The sequence below is a fragment of the Phyllostomus discolor genome, chromosome 4, assembly GCF_004126475.2.
Source record: "Phyllostomus discolor isolate MPI-MPIP mPhyDis1 chromosome 4, mPhyDis1.pri.v3, whole genome shotgun sequence".
NCBI classification, from domain to species: Eukaryota; Metazoa; Chordata; class Mammalia; order Chiroptera; family Phyllostomidae; genus Phyllostomus; species Phyllostomus discolor.
In genome coordinates this window covers 164,940,878-164,958,040 of record NC_040906.2, presented here as the reverse complement: position 1 = coordinate 164,958,040, position 17,163 = coordinate 164,940,878, and the positions used below count along the sequence as shown (strand labels likewise).

The 17,163-nt window shown below is 38.7% G+C and overlaps 1 protein-coding gene across 2 annotated transcripts in view; it reads left to right on the top strand.

The window, feature by feature from the left end:
- Positions 1-16: 16 nt before the first annotated feature.
- Positions 17-17,163, top strand: part of RTN4IP1 (reticulon 4 interacting protein 1) — a 43,172-nt gene continuing 26,025 nt past the window's right edge. For both annotated transcript variants that reach the window (XM_028509254.2, XM_028509253.2), the window contains exons 1-4: positions 17-723; positions 7,254-7,405; positions 8,189-8,257; positions 9,144-9,268. In XM_028509254.2, the coding sequence (XP_028365055.1) occupies positions 429-723; positions 7,254-7,405; positions 8,189-8,257; positions 9,144-9,268 (641 nt within the window). In that variant the 5' untranslated portion in view covers positions 17-428. The remainder of the gene's footprint in view (positions 724-7,253; positions 7,406-8,188; positions 8,258-9,143; positions 9,269-17,163) is intronic.

Below are 17,163 nucleotides of genomic sequence, written 5' to 3'. Positions count from 1 at the left end.
GGCTGGCGCTGCAAGGCGAGACCCGCGGCGACGGAGAGCTGGTGGAAAGGGGATTCCAGACTAGGGTCGCGGCGCGGAGCCGGTACCCTCTGGTTGTCTGTGGTGTCGGGATCCTGAGCGGAGCCAGTTGGTCCCTTTTGGTGCTCCTGGGACAGAGCACAATTTTAGGGGTTTTGATTTTGGTTTCGTTTTCAAGGGAAGGGGGTGTAAGCGGGGAGGAGAATGGACAGAATACGGATTGGAACGTTAATTGGAGCATTTCAGATGTGAGGAGCCACCTAATTCCATATTCTTCTAATTTCATCTGCTCCTTTATGTTACCTTTATTTCTGAATTCTCAATTTTGAAATCGGTGTGTGTGTTTGGCAGAATCTGGCCGATTTCAGGGGTGACAGTTTAATCCTATCCAAGTGCAATTTAATTAGGGCATGCAATTCAACCACGTGTTTACGATGGAATTTCTGAATTGTGTACTTAGAAGAAAAGCATGTACTACGGTTTGCTTCTGGAGAAACCAAGCTATACAAAAGCCTTCAGTTAGAAGGATTAGTACTACTTCTCCAAGGAACACTGTTATGCCTGCTTGGGTGATAGATAAATATGGGAAGAATGAAGTGCTTCGCTTTACTCGAGACATGATGTTACCTATCATACACTATCCAAATGAAGTCATTATCAAAGTTCACGCTGCAAGTGTAAATCCTATAGATGTTAATATGAGAAGTAAGTTGGAAAGAAATCCCTCGTTATATATTTTTTTCTTCAGAGAATTTCATCTGGGATCAGTTTTCAAAGATAAATTGTTATTTGACTACACTTGTTTGGTTAACACAAAGGAATTGTTTAGGTTTTTGACAGTACCTCGGCAGATATTTCCAAAAGTGTTGAAATTACAATACCCAGGGTATACTTTAATTTTTTACAAAATATAAGGTTGAATTGCTCTTACGCTTCCTTAAAATGTTAATTGGGACCTGAGGTGAATTTGTGGTATTCTGAGGTCCATCACAGGTTTTAAAGGTATGGTTGTTTTCACAAAAGTTTAGAACTTGTATTTTTAAAAATTTAAAAAAAGATTTTATTTTTTATTTTTCGAAAGAGGGGAAGGGAGGAAGAGAGGGAGAGAAACGTGTGAGACACACATCAATATGTCCAGACATACGTTGATCTGTTGCCTCTGCACTCCTCCAACTGGGCACCTGGTTTGCAACCCAGGCATGTGCCGTGACTGGGAATTGAACCAGCAACCTCTTGGTTTGCACGCCAGTGCTCAATCCATTGAGCCACACCAACCAGGGCAGAATTTGTATTTTTATAATAATCGTTTGTTCTCTCACTGTTCACAGCTTTCTTTATTGGTCCAGTGGACAAATCAGAACTGGATGCCTGAATATGGACACAGTACTTTCTTCCTTTCTGCTGTTGTGTTCTGTCACAGCAGTTAAAATACACTTTTTCTGTAACACTAAGTGGGAATAATGCTATCTTAATTTCTTTTGGGATATAATGAAAAAGACTGAAGAGCACCATGATTCCTTAATATATACTATGCAATTACTAGTGCTGAAAAAATTGATTACTATCTGTGAATGGCTTTCACTTTGGAAAATGAGAAAAATATTGCTTATGGGAACTCATTTATGTCTTCTGAAAAAGTCAAAAACATTTGGGATGATTGGTCAGTTAACCTAAGTGTTCTAAGTAAACTTCCATGTGAGTTTTAACTTAATCATGTATCTGTGTTTTGAAGGCCTGTGTGTACATCGACAGTTCTGCTCATCAGATTACCTCAACAGTTGTACAGGGTGGGGCAAATGTAGGTTCACAGTTGTGAGTACATGAAACACAGAGTTCATTCTTATATTATTTATTAACCATTGTATTCCGTATGAACAACTCTAAACCTACTTTTACCCCACCCTGTGTGTGAACTATCTGTGATGAACCAAATTTATTTATATACCTAATAACAAAATTAAGGTTAATGATAGAATGAGTCATTTTAGTGGAATTTATAGAGAAATAGTAAAGAAAGTGTTGAGACTTTGACTTTTGATTTATTCCTCTTTGTTTTCCAGGAGTTGTATGATAGATTAGAATACCAACTCTCAAACTTTTTGGTCTTAAGATCTTATTATATGCTTAATAATTATTAGGCTTTTGTTTATGTGAGTTATAGCTATGAGTATATCCACCTTGTTAGAAATTAGAATAGTAATGTTAGACCGCTTATTAATTCATTTAAAAATGGAGTAAAATCCTTTTGTGTTAACATTACAAAATTAAATCAAGTTAAAATATAAAATGCAAAAATAATGACTGAGAGACAACTACATATGTGAAGCACTGAAAACAGATCGTAGTTGACAGAGCATGGGTAGGATCTACCCTCAAAGTGCTTACAGTGATAAATGATTGTATTTTTCAAATTAAGCAAAAAAATTAGTGCTGAGTCATATTGTTTTACACTTGTACATATTTCTTTTCTTTCTAGTTTAATAAGATAGCTGGATCTTCATATATATTTCTGTATTCAGTCTGTTGCAGTGTTATTTGAAGTGAGGAAAACCAGCTTCACATAGGTAGTTAGAAAAGAGAGGACCTTTTAAAGACTCCTCAAAAAGATTTGGGGACATAGAACATGAAGAACAGCTGGATTAGGGACTTTTCCAGTTTCACTGTCTTTAGTTCTTTTCACTCCAATTTTTAATGCTGCTATTTTTATCTTACCGAATATATCTGGTAGCCACTAGCTGTCCCAATAGAGTAGCCACTAGCCACATGTGGCTATTGAGCAATTGAAATATGGCTAGTTAAATTGTAATGTGCAGTTAGTGTAAAATACACATTGAATTTAAAAGACAGTGAGAAAAAAGAATGTAAAATTCTCCTTAATAATTTTATATTGATTATATAGTGATCTGATTGTATTTTGGATATATTAAATAAAATATTAAAAATGAATTGCACTTGTTTCTTTTTACTCTTTAGTGGCCACTGGAAAATTTTAAATTACATATGTGGCTTGCATTATGTTTCTTTTGGACAGTGCTGGTCTAGACAATGTGACGAGTAACTCTGAGGAGAACGGGTTTGGGGGAAATTGGACTCCTAATGTGTGTGTAACTAGGAGGCTCAATTAAGAAGGAAATGTAATGGTTTGCTATGAATGCCTCATGAAATCAACATTTCTATAGCATGTTCTCAAATACCATAGTTTAGGTTAACACTGTTTCATTATAAAGTTGAGGAGATATACTAGAAACTTAGCCCTTGTTTATATCAATTAGCCTATGGGAAAATTGGTTTTATTATACATCATTTTGCTTAAAGTTGCAGAATATATTCATGATTTGAAGTGAGGACTTACTGTATTCTTTTTGTTTGCTTTGATGTAGTAATTGCTACTTAGTTTGTTGTTTTCTATTTACATTGGGCAGGAAGATAATTTAGTTTTTATAGGATGTGTCTCTTTAAGTGGTTGCTTTATATCCAATGATCAGTGTTTATACCCAGGTATCAATGAGTATAAACTCCGAAGGTAGAGCGTGTGTTTTGTCAACTACTGCTTGTTTCAGTACTTCACATATGTAGTTGTCATGCACCCATTATTTTATGGCATTTTATATTTTTATTCTAATTTAAGATTGCAAACTAAAATTAGCCGTATTTTATCCATGAGTAGTTTTTACGTTTGTCTTCATTTAGATCTGTTAACTTTCATTTCTTTCATTGCACATGCATAGTTGGAATTATGTACATTTCAATTTTAGTAGAATGGTGGATCTGGACTTTCTTTGCTGCTATTTAATAGTAAAATACTGTAACACACTTAACCTTCATATAGTATTCTTAAAACATCTTAGTTTCTTATGATATGACTGGGTAATGTTATTTGCAAGTTACCCTCTTCACTCCCTGTTCGTGGATTCTCTTTTGAGAACGTGTGATTGTTGTTGCAGAAGATACCTGAAATGGTAGCTTGGGGGGAAATAAATAATGAGTAGAAAAGATTGTAAACTGTAGGAAGTAATTTCCCTTGATGAGAAAGCAAGGGCATGGCTACTTTATTTTGAAAGATAAAGTAGGCTGTGTTGGTCGCGATGGCCACTATTGTTAGACAGAAAATCATATGTTATATAAATGGCTAAAGAAATTATTTTATTAAAAACTTTTATTTTCATCCCCCATCCCTTTGGCAATGATCAACTTGTTCTCTATATCTCTGGGTCTGTTTCTATTTTGTTTATTCATTTGTTTTGTTCAATTCCACAAGTACATGAAATTGTACAGTATTTGTCTTTCTCTGTCTGACTTAGCATAATACCCTCTAGGTCCGTTCATATTGTCACAAATGGCAAGATTTCATTCTTTTTTATTGTTGAATAATATTTCATTGTGTGTGTATGTATGTGTGTGTATATGTATATGTATGTGTGTGTGTGTGTATATATATGTTGCTTCCATATCTTGGTTATTACTAGTAATGTGCAATGAACATAGAATAATTCTAAAATTAAAAAAATACAGCTGATGACATACCAATGGTTCAGTTTCTTTCGATGGGATTAAAGTCTTTGAAATCGATGCCCGATTTTTGACTTTCCAAGTCATTTCAAGTCTGACTCAGTCAAACTGGCCAACTCACACAACAGGATAAAGTTCCTAAGGACCCCCATTCATCTGCGTCATCAAGCAGGTTCTCAGTTACTAACTACCAGCTGCATTTTGTATTTGGGGCCAGTTTAGCTTGAACCAGTGAGCCAGGGCTAATCAATTGATAACAGTATATCAGAATGACCAAGAAAACTTTATAAACAGCCTTGCCCTTCAGGTCTGTACCTCAGAAAGGACGGAAGCCTTTTTGCAGCTCTGAAACAGCAACTAAAATTTTATATGGGTAACTGCCCATTTCTCGTGCTCAACCCACATAGGAATTTCAGGGAATAATTGTTTAATTGTGTTTTAATTGTGGGACTGGAATGTAAGACAGGAAGAGTAAAACATGACTTTTGTATTACATGTGAAAAAAATTTTTTCTTGCCCTGATAGAGTGTATCCCTAACCAGTTAGGTGGCAAATGTGTAATACTGGCATGATGACAATCAGCTTAGATTTTGGGGGACTATCCCAACTTCCAAACACTTTCTCCTCTGTGTCTTGATTTTTTAAATTAGAAAAACAACTTCTAAGAAAAAAAAAACTTCTGTGAGTACCCACTTGTCAGCATCTCAGTGTGTCTTCTGTATTCTCTCCTGCCATGTGGACTGTCCCTGTTCCGCCTGCAGCCGTCTTTCCACTTAAGCTCCAGACTCCGTCTGCTCTCAGCTACCGGGGAGCATTGTTTAGCGGTTCTCTCCTGCGTCTTCAGTCTTTTCCTCTCTGTGGGTCATTTCCATTGGCATACAGACCAGCTGTGATTTCTTCCGTCTTAAAGTGGGGGAAAAACACTCAAAAATCCTCTCTCCATTTCAGTTGCCCCCTCTGCTTCTCTGCTCTCCTTTATAGCAAGACTATTTGAAAGAGTTGAATGTTCTCACTGTCTCCAATCGCTCACTTCCCATTTTCTGTCATTCCATGCCACAGCAACTGCTATCAAGGTCACCAAAGATCTCTGTTGTTGGACCCAGTCTTTTGTTTTGGGTTTTTGATGGTGGTGTTTTTTTGTTTGTTTGTTTTTGTTTTTTAATGGCTCATTGGCAGCTTTTGACTTTATTTGAAAAAGTGTCTTGCTCCTCGGCAGCATTTGACTCCTTTAACCCTCTTCATTTGACTTGCTGGGCACCTGCCTCTTCACAGGCTAAGCCTTCTCAGGCTCCTTTGCTGGTTTCTCCTCATTCTTAGGATCTAATGCCCCTGAGAGTGGGTGGGGGAAATGGGACTACAGACTGGTTTAGTGGTTTGGGAACATAAATTGTGGTACAGGACACTAGAAAGGTAAGCAGGGTGCTAATCTTGGAGAAGTTCACGTAGCAGAAATGTTCTCAGAAAGATGTCAAACAGAAGAGACAATTACAGATAATTTTGTGTCTTGGAAAAGCCGTTTTATAATTTGAAGTTGTGTAATAAACTATTTTGGGTTGTTGCACATAGAGTAGCCAATTTATTTGAACCAAAAATATGATCAGAAGAATGTTTTCAGCTCTACTTAGCTGATATTTATGTAAATATTCTTAAAATAGAAGGATATGTATAATAAAGCAATTAACCTGAGTTAACATATCAGAACAGGTGCGGTCAAGTGATTCTTTATCAGAGCAGAATCAATCTATGCACTTAATTCAAAGACATCCTAGAAACCTTTTTTGGGAGCTGGGGACTGTTACTTATAGGCTGTGTCAGTGTCAAATATAACTCTGCCTCATTTACTGGTTTATTAACTTCAAACACCTTTAACACTTACCTTCTCCACCAGACTGGGCACCAAATGACATTGTTATTTGAAAAGTTTATGAATGAATAACTTAAACTATCTTCAAAAAACAAAGTAAAACTATAAAAATACTGAATGTTCTGAGGACAGTTTCAAAATTGGAATTTAAACATTTTGAGCAATGGTAGCTTCAGTTTAGTAAGTGATTATAATTTCCAAGTAATTTTCTTTGAAAGGAACAGCATTCATTGTTTTTATGCTTTCCTGTGTGATGGTACAAAAAATGTTATAAGGTTGATTACTTTATAATTTATATCTTGAGGATCTAGAATTGTACCTGGCCCATAATCCTGTAGTAGTTTTTATTTTATTCATTTATTTATTTAAAAAAAATCTTATTTATGCCCTGGCAAGCATGGCTTAGTTGGTTGGGCCCTGCTCCACAAGACAAAGGGTCATGGGTTCGATTCCCACTTAGGGCTCATGCTTGGGTTGCGCGTGGGCCTGGTCCCTGCTGGGTGCATGTGCAGGAGGCAACTGATCGATGTTTCACACATTGATGTTTCTTTACTTCTCTTCCTCCCTTCCCCTCTCTCTGAAATAAGTAAATAAAATCTTAAAATAATTTTTAAAATTTATTTTATTTTTAGAAAAAGGGAGAGGGAGAAAGAGGAGAGAAACATCCATCAGTTGCCTCATATGCATCACAACTGAGGACTGACCCCCAACTCAGGCACATGCCCTAATGGGGAACCGAACCAGCACACCTTTGCTTTGCAGGATGATGCCCAACCAACTGAGCTGCACGGGTCAGGGCCCTGTAATAGTTGTTAAATCATTCCATTCTTTTGGAGGAAACAGATGAAACTGTATTTTATAGGTGGTTATGGAGCTACAGCTTTAAATATGAAACGTGACCCTTTGCATATTAAAACCAGAGGAGACGAATTTCCCCTGACTCTGGGTCGGGATGTCTCCGGTGTGGTGATGGAATGTGGACTTGACGTGACGTACTTCAAGCCCGGAGATGAGGTGAGTTGTGAAATGCCAGTATTCCTTTTCTAAATACGCAAATTTCATATTGCTGCTGCTTTTAGAAGTATATTCCTTGTCATTGACCTCTTTCTAACAAATATAGTACTGCACTTTGGCTGGAACTCTCATTTTCTTGGTTCTGTTCTTGGTTCTGTCAGAATAGCTTGACTATACACAAGTGTTCTAAATCTAGTGCTTAAGAATTGCAAGACTTTAAAGTGTGTGTGAAAGATTGGGAATATCTTTCTTGAAAGAGTCTTTAACTGACCATTTCTACCTTATGGGCTAGATGGTTTTAAAATAGCTGGTTTGGAATAATCACATGTCACTTGTCACTTGGATTTTTTTCACCAGGAAAATAAAATGAGTTCATAATAATAGCTAACACTGTGATGGTTGATTTTCATGAAATAACTCTTAATCTCTATGAAGTAAGTACAGTTAGGCCCAGTTTCCAGATGAGGAAGGCAAACTATACAGACGTCCCAGAGCTACTAAGTGGTAGAGCCAGGATTCAAACCCCAGACACTGTGCTCCCACTGCTATTCTAAGTATGTTGTCAGCAGGATCTCCTGGCATCTGCTTCCAGTGTGGCTCGACTTCATAAATCCAGAATCATACTAAGTAGTACATTTATATCATGTGACAGTAACTTTTGGTTGATGTATTGCTGACTTGTTCTTTTTTCACAGGGTGGGGAATGTATTGGGAATTCTCTCATGCTTAGCTTTGGTTAAAAAAGATCTGTTTCTAATGAAGTTGTGTGTGTGTGTGTTTCAGGTTTGGGCTGCAGTTCCTCCTTGGAAACAGGGCACTCTCTCAGAGTTTGTTGTTGTCAGTGGGAATGAGGTAACTCACCAATTCTGTGTTGAAATGCCATTAGAAAGTATAAACAAAGATGACAAATATCTCTGAAATAATTGTGATTTTTTTCTCAGATCAGGCTCATGTTTAAGCTAAGATAAAGAGTAGAAATTTTTGAAAGCTTAAAAAAATAATTTGATGTCATTTAATAACACCGCCTGCCAAAGTGGTATCCTTGTTTTGTGGAGCAGGGATTTGGAGTGAGATCTAGAAACCTGCTTGTTTCTTGGTTTTGCCCAGTGTAAACAGTGGAAACCAAATACTCCAAATGGAACGTACCGATTAATTATAACCAGAAGTGTGGAAGTATCAGCTGTTTCAAATCACTTTAGAAACAGGAGTCTAATTAAATACAGTCAAGAGGTCTGACAATTTGAATGGAGGGAAAGAAGTTAACATTGAGGAATTTGTCCACCGAAAGGAGGATGGGGAGGGAAGAAGGGGTTTTACTGAGATTAGAGAGTCTGGAAAGATCACCTTCCAGTATGTGGGAGTAAAGGAAACAGCTGACCTAAAAATGAAACTAGAATGTGTTTGTGAGTGCTCAAGGAGTATTTGGATTTGTTTCTGGGTATAGTCAGAACTAATGAGATTATTGAGTGTGGTCTTTGTGAATTAAGTAGCTATGTCTGATTCATGTAGCCTAATAAAACATTACTGGACCTCTGACCCCGGGAGAGCAGGTTGAGTCACTTGTAGAATATCCCTAAGGGATAATCTTAAAGTAGGGCATGTAATAAATACTGAACTGGCAGAATGTTATAGACTTATCTATGAAAATGGCTGGACTCCTATGAAGGTAAATGTACTTAATTGTGTTCATAGGTTTTGTAAGTCATTGCTTATTTTTGACTGTTGTCTTCAAATCTAGGTCTCTCACAAGCCCAGATCACTCACTCATACTCAAGCTGCCTCTTTGCCATATGTGGCCCTCACAGCCTGGTCTGCCATAAATAAGGTTGGCGGCCTGAATGACAAAAACTGTGCAGGAAAACGGTGAGTATCAATGGTGGTATCTACACCTTCTCTCTCTTTCTTCTGTAAGGTCTTTGCCATAGATTACCAGAAGCGGTAAAACTAGGATCATTTACATGATCAGAGTTGTGCTGACATTTAAAACAATTTCCAAAGAACTCATTTGTATCATTTTGCACTTTCTTAACCTCATTCTATGGATTCTTAGTCCAATCAAATGCAGATTTAAAAATTGAAATGTGTAGATGGACTTGAGGAGTCTGAACCTTCCAAAATGATGCAAAATTTTATGTGGCTCTCTGGAAGGAAGCTCCTAGCTTTTATCAGATTCCTAAAAAGATTAAGAATCTCTTTAATCTTTAAGAATCCCACTACATAGTTTCTAATGAATGATGTCAAGTCTGAATGATGTCAAGGTGCGGTCGTTTTTTCCCTACCTCTACTAGGCGTTGCTCTCGTAGTTACAGATTTCTCTGAAAACCAAGTATAAAGGGACTGCAGATCACTGCTGAATGATCTTGAGGTCTCTTCGGCTCCATGCTTGTTGTTCTTTAGGTTAGTTCTGGTGCTTCAAGGCCTTGAATATATGCTTTTTTGAGTTAGCAACAACACAGTGAGAAGAAATGTCTTGATGGACTCGAGTTCATATTCAGATTCTGCTGCTTTCTAGGTGGCTAGCCCATTCAGTTGCTTCTCTTCTGTGAGTTTTGTTTTCAATGAGATAGTACAAGCAAAACTAGTGGCATGGGTTGTGGCACATGGGAGGTACTCAATAAATGGTGGCTCCTATTACTAGCTGTGAGATTATATTCCTTGTATTTTAGAAAGTTGGTGTCATAGGGAAAACTGATGATTTTTTTTTGGTGAGAAAACCAGGTGCTAAGAACAGTTTAATGATCGTGATGAGGGAGAGAGCTATAGGTCAAATTTTAATAAATTACAATAACTTGGTTTTTTATTGCTAAGGATTATGCAGGTAAAATAACTAAAGTCTGTGTCATTTTATACTCCTGTTGTTATGAAATATCGTACCTTACATTTAATGTGTTGAGTTATAGAGCAGTGCATTTAATGAAAGCTTAATAGCTGTGTTTCTGAAAGCAGTGTGAAGGCTATTCATCTAATGAGGTGCTACCCTTTATCGTAGATTTCAAAGCAAATATTTATTCTAAAGGTCAACACTGTTTATTTTTTAAGCTTTGAGGCTTATCTTTCTTGAAGTTGCCACTTTGGTCAAACACTTTGTTTAAATTAAATTAGTTTGACCACATAGATTTTTCTAATGACTCAAAAACCTTATTCAAGACTTTTAGAACTTTATTATTCTTGTAGGCTCTGCATTAGCATTGATGCTTCATTGTTTTGTTTTTCCATAGAAACATTAGACTTTCTGTGCCTGCATGACTGTGTGTAGTTAGAGGTCTGCCATTCCTTCTGCCAGTTCAGGGCACTTCAGCCATTCTCGCTCACTCGCTTGCTCTCTCTCTCTTTTTTTTGTACCCTGAAGAAAACAATTTAGAAGCAAGTCTATCTAGTTGTTTCTTCTCAGATACATAGATGTGTGCCCCATTTTATTGTTGGTTTATTGGGTGATTTTTAGGCACTGTGTTATCTTTTATTTAAGCAATAATGGTTTGGAACTGGGGAACTTGTGTTCTAGTTTCCACTCTGCTACTAACTGATCAGGTGATCACATGCACACTATTTATAGTCTCTTTGTAGTTTCCTCCAAGGTACTGAGTGTAGGATAGTGTTGGTTGTCAGAAGAGCTTTGAGAAATGGAAAATCTCATATCTTGTAAGGCGATTATATATTATGTTGATTTGGTCCGTTCATTGATGTGGCCACATGCTAACCAAACTGCAGCGACTTTGTTGTGAAGAGCCTCACTAGCTCACATCACAGATGCCTGCCACAGTCCTGCGCGCATGGTGGCCTTAGGACGCCTTTGTTCCCACTGGCACTGAGGCAGACCTTGGCCCTTGGTGCTCTAAGAAATTTCAGTTTACTGGAACTACTACATGTAGGTGGTAATGATGGTCTACCCTTCCAACTGCTTACTTGTGAGAATCATAGGAGAGAGGCAAGTAGCTTAAAATACTGTGCAAAATACTTTTATGTGAGCAAATTACTAGTATAGTGGGATTTTATTATACATAAACTCAGAGTTTCCAGTGTCCAAAGTGGCTTTTTTCAGTTTGACTATTTAATGTGATTGGTGGAGCATATTTTGGCTTCTCTAATCAATAATTATTCTCTTTCTATTAGTGATTGGCATTAAGGCACTCTTTAGTCTACAAAGCAGGTCAGTGTTTGTTAATAAGGACTTAAGTTCTGTTTTTCTAACCAGTTAATTAAAAAAAAAACGAGCAGTGATAAAAACACCCATCAGCACTTTAGAAGATTTTATAGGATTTTTTAATAACAAAACGTGTTTTGAAATTAAGACAAAGCTTCTAAGAGTTCGATGGTGTTTTACCTTTTCCTTTTTGTCACATAATTAATTTTTGCAACAAACTGAGCATCAGTGAGCCAAGGGAATAATTTAATATTGATGTTATATAAAATGTCATTTCGCCCACACTTTGGTATCACTAGGAAATGTCAGATCAAATCGTTTCCTTCTTACCTGTCCATCCATAGTTTCTGCATGATTTATTCAGCAGGAACACATAGATAACTTGGGGGTCTCAAAGTGAATAGAAGTTTATTTAAAAGTGGTTACACCAGATACATTTTTTAAAGCAGTTGATTTGATGGTTATATTTATTAGCTGTGTCATGGTCCACCTTGAATATTTCATGCTTTGCCTGAAATTCATCTCTCGCTGGGGAAGTTGTACTTGACTCTGTTAGACAGACGTATTAGAAAATGTTAGAAATTGAAGCATAAAATAAATTTTACTTTTAAATTGTGTGTACTTGAAACTCAGTGCAGTCAATTTAGGAATGCTTTTCATTGTTTCCTTTTTTGAGATCAGGCTTTATGACAGTAAACTTTTGTCAAATAACAGTAAATTAGATAACTGATTAATTCTGTTTATACAATTAGAAAAGCTTAAACTTAAAAACATTGGCATTACTCCATCTTTCCCCAATTTGCTTATTTCGGCAATTATAATAGCTTCCTTTTTTCAGATGCCTTTGCCTGCCTGTTCGTCACCCAACCACCCACCTGTGTCTCCTCCACCCCGCTACCCCTGTAGACTTTGGGTTTTCATTTGCACTTGACCAGGTTGTTTGATTAGAGGGGTAATGTGGAGGAGAAAGAAACCACTGCATTTTACTTACTTGAAGAACTGGGGGTTGGGAAGAGGATGGAGGCTTTGGCTTGGCTAGTGTGATGCAAACGAATGTTACCTCATCTGGGCCTGTTTTCCTAGGAGCTCCTAGAAGACTCGGTTAAAGAAATGAGTGGAACGCCCTTTCCTGGCAATTTGTGTTTTACGGGTTAGTTTTCTAGGTGACAGGGTAACTGTCTTGTGAAGCTTAGAAGTCCTTTACTCTTCAGTGCACTGAAATTAGCTCCCAGCCTTACCACTCAGCTGCAGCTGTTGTCACGGGGTCATGGCTGACTAAGTTGCCCTCCCAATGATTTTTCAGTTCTTTAAATTTGAACTCTCTGAAGTATCTGGCACTGGTGACCACGCCTTTAACACTCACTTTCCCATGGTTTCAGGGACACCAGACTCCTTTAGCTTTCCTCTTGCCTTTTTACCAATTCTCATTATTTCTAAAGTGACCCCCTTTAAAGTTACTCTTCCCAGTGCCCTACTCCATCACTCCTCTGTGTTAGCCCAGGTCATCTCATCTTCTCCCAGTTTCTGTATATTTTAGTAACTGGCAGATGTGTGTTTATGTTTCTGACCCCCAACCTCTCTACTCATATCCCCTTTGCATCTGAAACTACTTGTGCAAAACAAGACTGACTTTCCACCCTGACTGCTACGTAGATTCCTCATGTCAGCTAACTATGATTTACCTTAAGCCGAAATCTGGTAATTGTTCCCCCAGCCCGCTCCTTCTCATTCCGCTGTGCAACTCCTTATTGTTCATGTCATGTATAGTTTAGGATCGTTGTCAAATTTGGAAACATATCTTCAAGGTTTCCTTACTATACAGATTGCAAGGCATTTGAAGTTTTCTCCTGCAGCGAATAAGCCTAAATACCTTTGCATTTTAATCGACAACCCTCATTAACTCCTTTGTTGTTGATGTCTTCCCTACAGTGGTGTCAGATGACAAAAGTCACATAATTTAGTAACCAGTGTGATGTTCTTTGCTGAAGGGAAAACAGTCTGTGAATTGGGGAGTGCAGCAACTCACAAGCATTGGAGCACTCTTCCCAAGGGCTTTTGGACAAGAGCAGGTTTTATAGAATGTTAGAAAAGGCAACATGGAAACAGGGCATGATTGGCTAGGAGGTCAGTGATTTTCTTATGAGGCTAAGGGGTCCTGTTTTCTAGGGTAAGGTAAGCTAGTGAAAGCTGAGTTGGAGAATTGTGGCTGGACAGTGAGGCGTTTCCTGTAAATGCAGGCTGACTTAGGTTTAGAGTTTTGACGTGGGCTGGGCCACTGGGGCGGCACCATTTTGTGAGTCCTGGTGTGTGAATTAACTTGATCAGTGGTGTATTGTAGGTTTTTATATGCCTTTTAACTGGGAGAATTTTCTCCAGTGTAGCTTGTGGTTTTGTACATCTCAGACTTTAACTGTGTTTCTTCTCCATCACTCTCATAATCCAGTGCTAGATTCAGTGATACTCAACCTTATCCCAGTAACACTTCATGATGCTTTATTGTGTTGTCCTTTGTTATAGGGGCCCAGGCCAAGAGCTTCAAAGAATAGTAGGAAAAGGGGAGCCCCAGCAGTATATTTGTGTGACATATTAGTGGAAAGCAGGAATATTCCTAGAAGCCATTGTGGGGGAGGCAGAAACTTTACCATTCTGTGTTCTTCTGGCTGATGTAGTAATCAAATCGACATAAGACAGATTAACAAGAGAAAATAAGCAAATTTAATTATATGTGCATGTATGGGAACACCACATGCACGAGAGGGTCAGAGACCCCATGTGCACAAGAGGGTCAGGGAGAAGAAGTTAAAAGGAGATGTAGGTGGCAGTCTGAGCTAGGGATGAGGCGAGGTGCCTGGGGGCTCAGAAGGGAGGGAGGTCATTCAGATGTTTAGTAGTTAGAAGTTTACCCTGCCTCACAGATAGGTCATACAAAGTTATTTCTGGTGATACCATTTTGGGCAAGATCCCTAATTTAAGTTCTTTAAGGGGGAGATAAACAATTCCCTTAAGCCCACAGTGTCTTGGTTGCTTTCAGCTCAAACTAATCTACAGGCCAAAGGGACACACCTTAAGGAAGCCTGTTCTGAACCTTTACCGCATCCTTGTACCGGGGCAGCCTGTAACAATTCTACTCAGAAAGCACAGTGGACACATCAGCGATTCCCACCGACGCAAAGCAAATGCACTCTGAAATCAGCTTCCCTTCAGCTAGTCAATCTAGTGTCACTGAGAAGGGGGGGTATAGTGGAGTCTAGGAGTGGGAAGAGACAATGCTCGACAGATTGTGGTTGGTGGAGGAGGAAAAATAATTTTCACTCTGCCCTTCTGAGTTTTCTGCTGAGAGCCCTGAAATAAAAGATGAACAGGAGAAAACCAAATAGAAGTTTATTAGCATGTATATCTGGGGAAAAGTTTCCTTCAGCTGAAAATACTCAGTGTGCCAGGGTATCGTATTTTGAGGTCCCATGTCCTGAACCCCATCAGCTCTGTGGTTAATCCTTCTGTGACCACACTCCTTCCGTCTCTCATCCACCCTGTTGCTGCCATCCTAAATGATCCTTCCTTCTCTCTCTCTGCCTTCTGCCCGCCCTGCACCAGACTGAAGGACCGGTTCCCACTGCCTGTCTCATCTGGGGGGATGTGTTCCCAGTACCCTGGGATGAAGTTCTGCGTGCATTTCCCACAGCGCCATTGTTACACTGTGCCTGAGGGTCCTGGTCCAGTACAGGTTAACTGAACCTTTTCAAACAGCTACCCTGGGCTCTTTGCCAAGATGTATAAATAGCTTTGTTTTCATGGGAAAATGTGTTTTAAGTTCTGAACAACCAATCCACACATGAACTGTTCTATAAATTGGGGAATGTCGACATGAATTCCTGAGGCGTAAAAGAAGGACACACAAGTCTGGCTGTTTGTGGTCGTGTTTGGCCGATTTGTTTGTAGCTGCGCTCCACTGATGCAGATGGAGTTTGCCACTCACCTCAGGGGTGGACTGTTCACTCATTTTCCGCACCCCCCCCCCATTCAGAAGTAGTGTTGGAAACTGAAAACAGATTATACATTTTCAACATCATCCTCATTTTTTAAAGACCAATTGTTTCTACTGATGGAAGAGCTAGCCCTATTTAACTCATCTTCCTTTCTGAGCCATTAGGACTTAACAAAGAACACTCGACTCTTATGATGTGGCTGTTTCCCCCCCCCCCCCGTACGTGTGTGGTCCGAGGGGAATTATGCAGGTCATTTTACTTCTAAGTTGGAAAGGTGGAGAAACTAAACATACGCCTAAATGAGAATGAAAATGCCAGTTCCTTTTTCACAGACTCCTAGAGCGTATGTTCCTGGTCATTATTTCATAGGTGATGAGTCTGAGTCTTGGATACCCTGGAGCCCAGTGGGAGAGTTGGGGCTAGAACGCAGGTTTCTAGGTGCCTAGCACTGGCATTGAGACTTCTGAGGCTAAGCCAGAATATAGAAATTAGAAAGATGATTCCCTGCTTCTGGATCTCTTGCTATTTTGTAATATATTTTAGATATTTTTTATTTGTAAGGCAATTAGGGCATTAAGACCCTTGCCTCATAAGATCATAATACTGAAAAATGTGATGGTAGAGGATGTGGATGCCTAAGTGCTAAATAAAAAGTGATTCAGTCAGAAAAAAAGCCAACATTGCTTTAATACCTTAACATATTTTAGGGAGAATTCATATAATTCATGGGCAGGAATGACATAAAATTAAATTTTAAGGTTTAAGAGTACATAAACAGTATAATAATTTATTCATACTTTTCACCCATACTCTATATAACCACAGTGTCATAATTCCCACTGACTTCAAAAGAAGCTCGATTTGTGCACTTACGAAGTAAGACAGAAATGTGATAAAAAATCCTGGTAATTTTGAATTATAGTGCTTTTTGCAAATAAATTATTTCCTGTGCATTTGCTTTATGTAAACCAATAAGCAATAGAGCACAGCTTTCTTTAAACTAATAGACTTCTACTTAATGAGGTTTGAGTATGTTGTTACCGTTAGAGCAACTGGGTAGAAAGTATTCCTGCTGTACAGCACATAAGTGAAGGGCCGCTGGGGGTGAGCACAGCAGTGTTTTCCCTTTGTAGTGAAAGTGCTTTGAAGAGTACAAAACAAGAATAGTTAGTTCAGCCACAGGACTTCAAACCCGAGAGAACCAACTGACTTAGTGCCGGCTTGGAAATTTATTTTGCCTGCTGTCCCTTTGTGGGACTTTCTTTGTTGGAAGCAAAGTACAGGCCCTGGCTGAACCTGCACAAAACATGGAATTTGCAGGGCCAGAGAATGGTGTGTCCCCAGGGTTTTTTTTTTTTTAGGAGCTTTGAGTAATGGTGTGTGGCAACTTCAGCGAGCTTGCTCCTTGCCTGTTTTGTAGTAGGGCTCCATCAAGCGGCAACACTGGGAACTGAAGCTGCTGTTGTAGCACTCCCTCTTCTGCCACGCACGGCTGAGAAACATTTTTGCCTTTTTAGAGGAATGAGGCTGCTTTGGATCAAGAGTTATAGGGAAGCGATGAAATGACAGTAATGAGGTCGAAGACATGTCTGGCAATTGGATCCTTAAGCAACCATTACGTTTGTCATCCT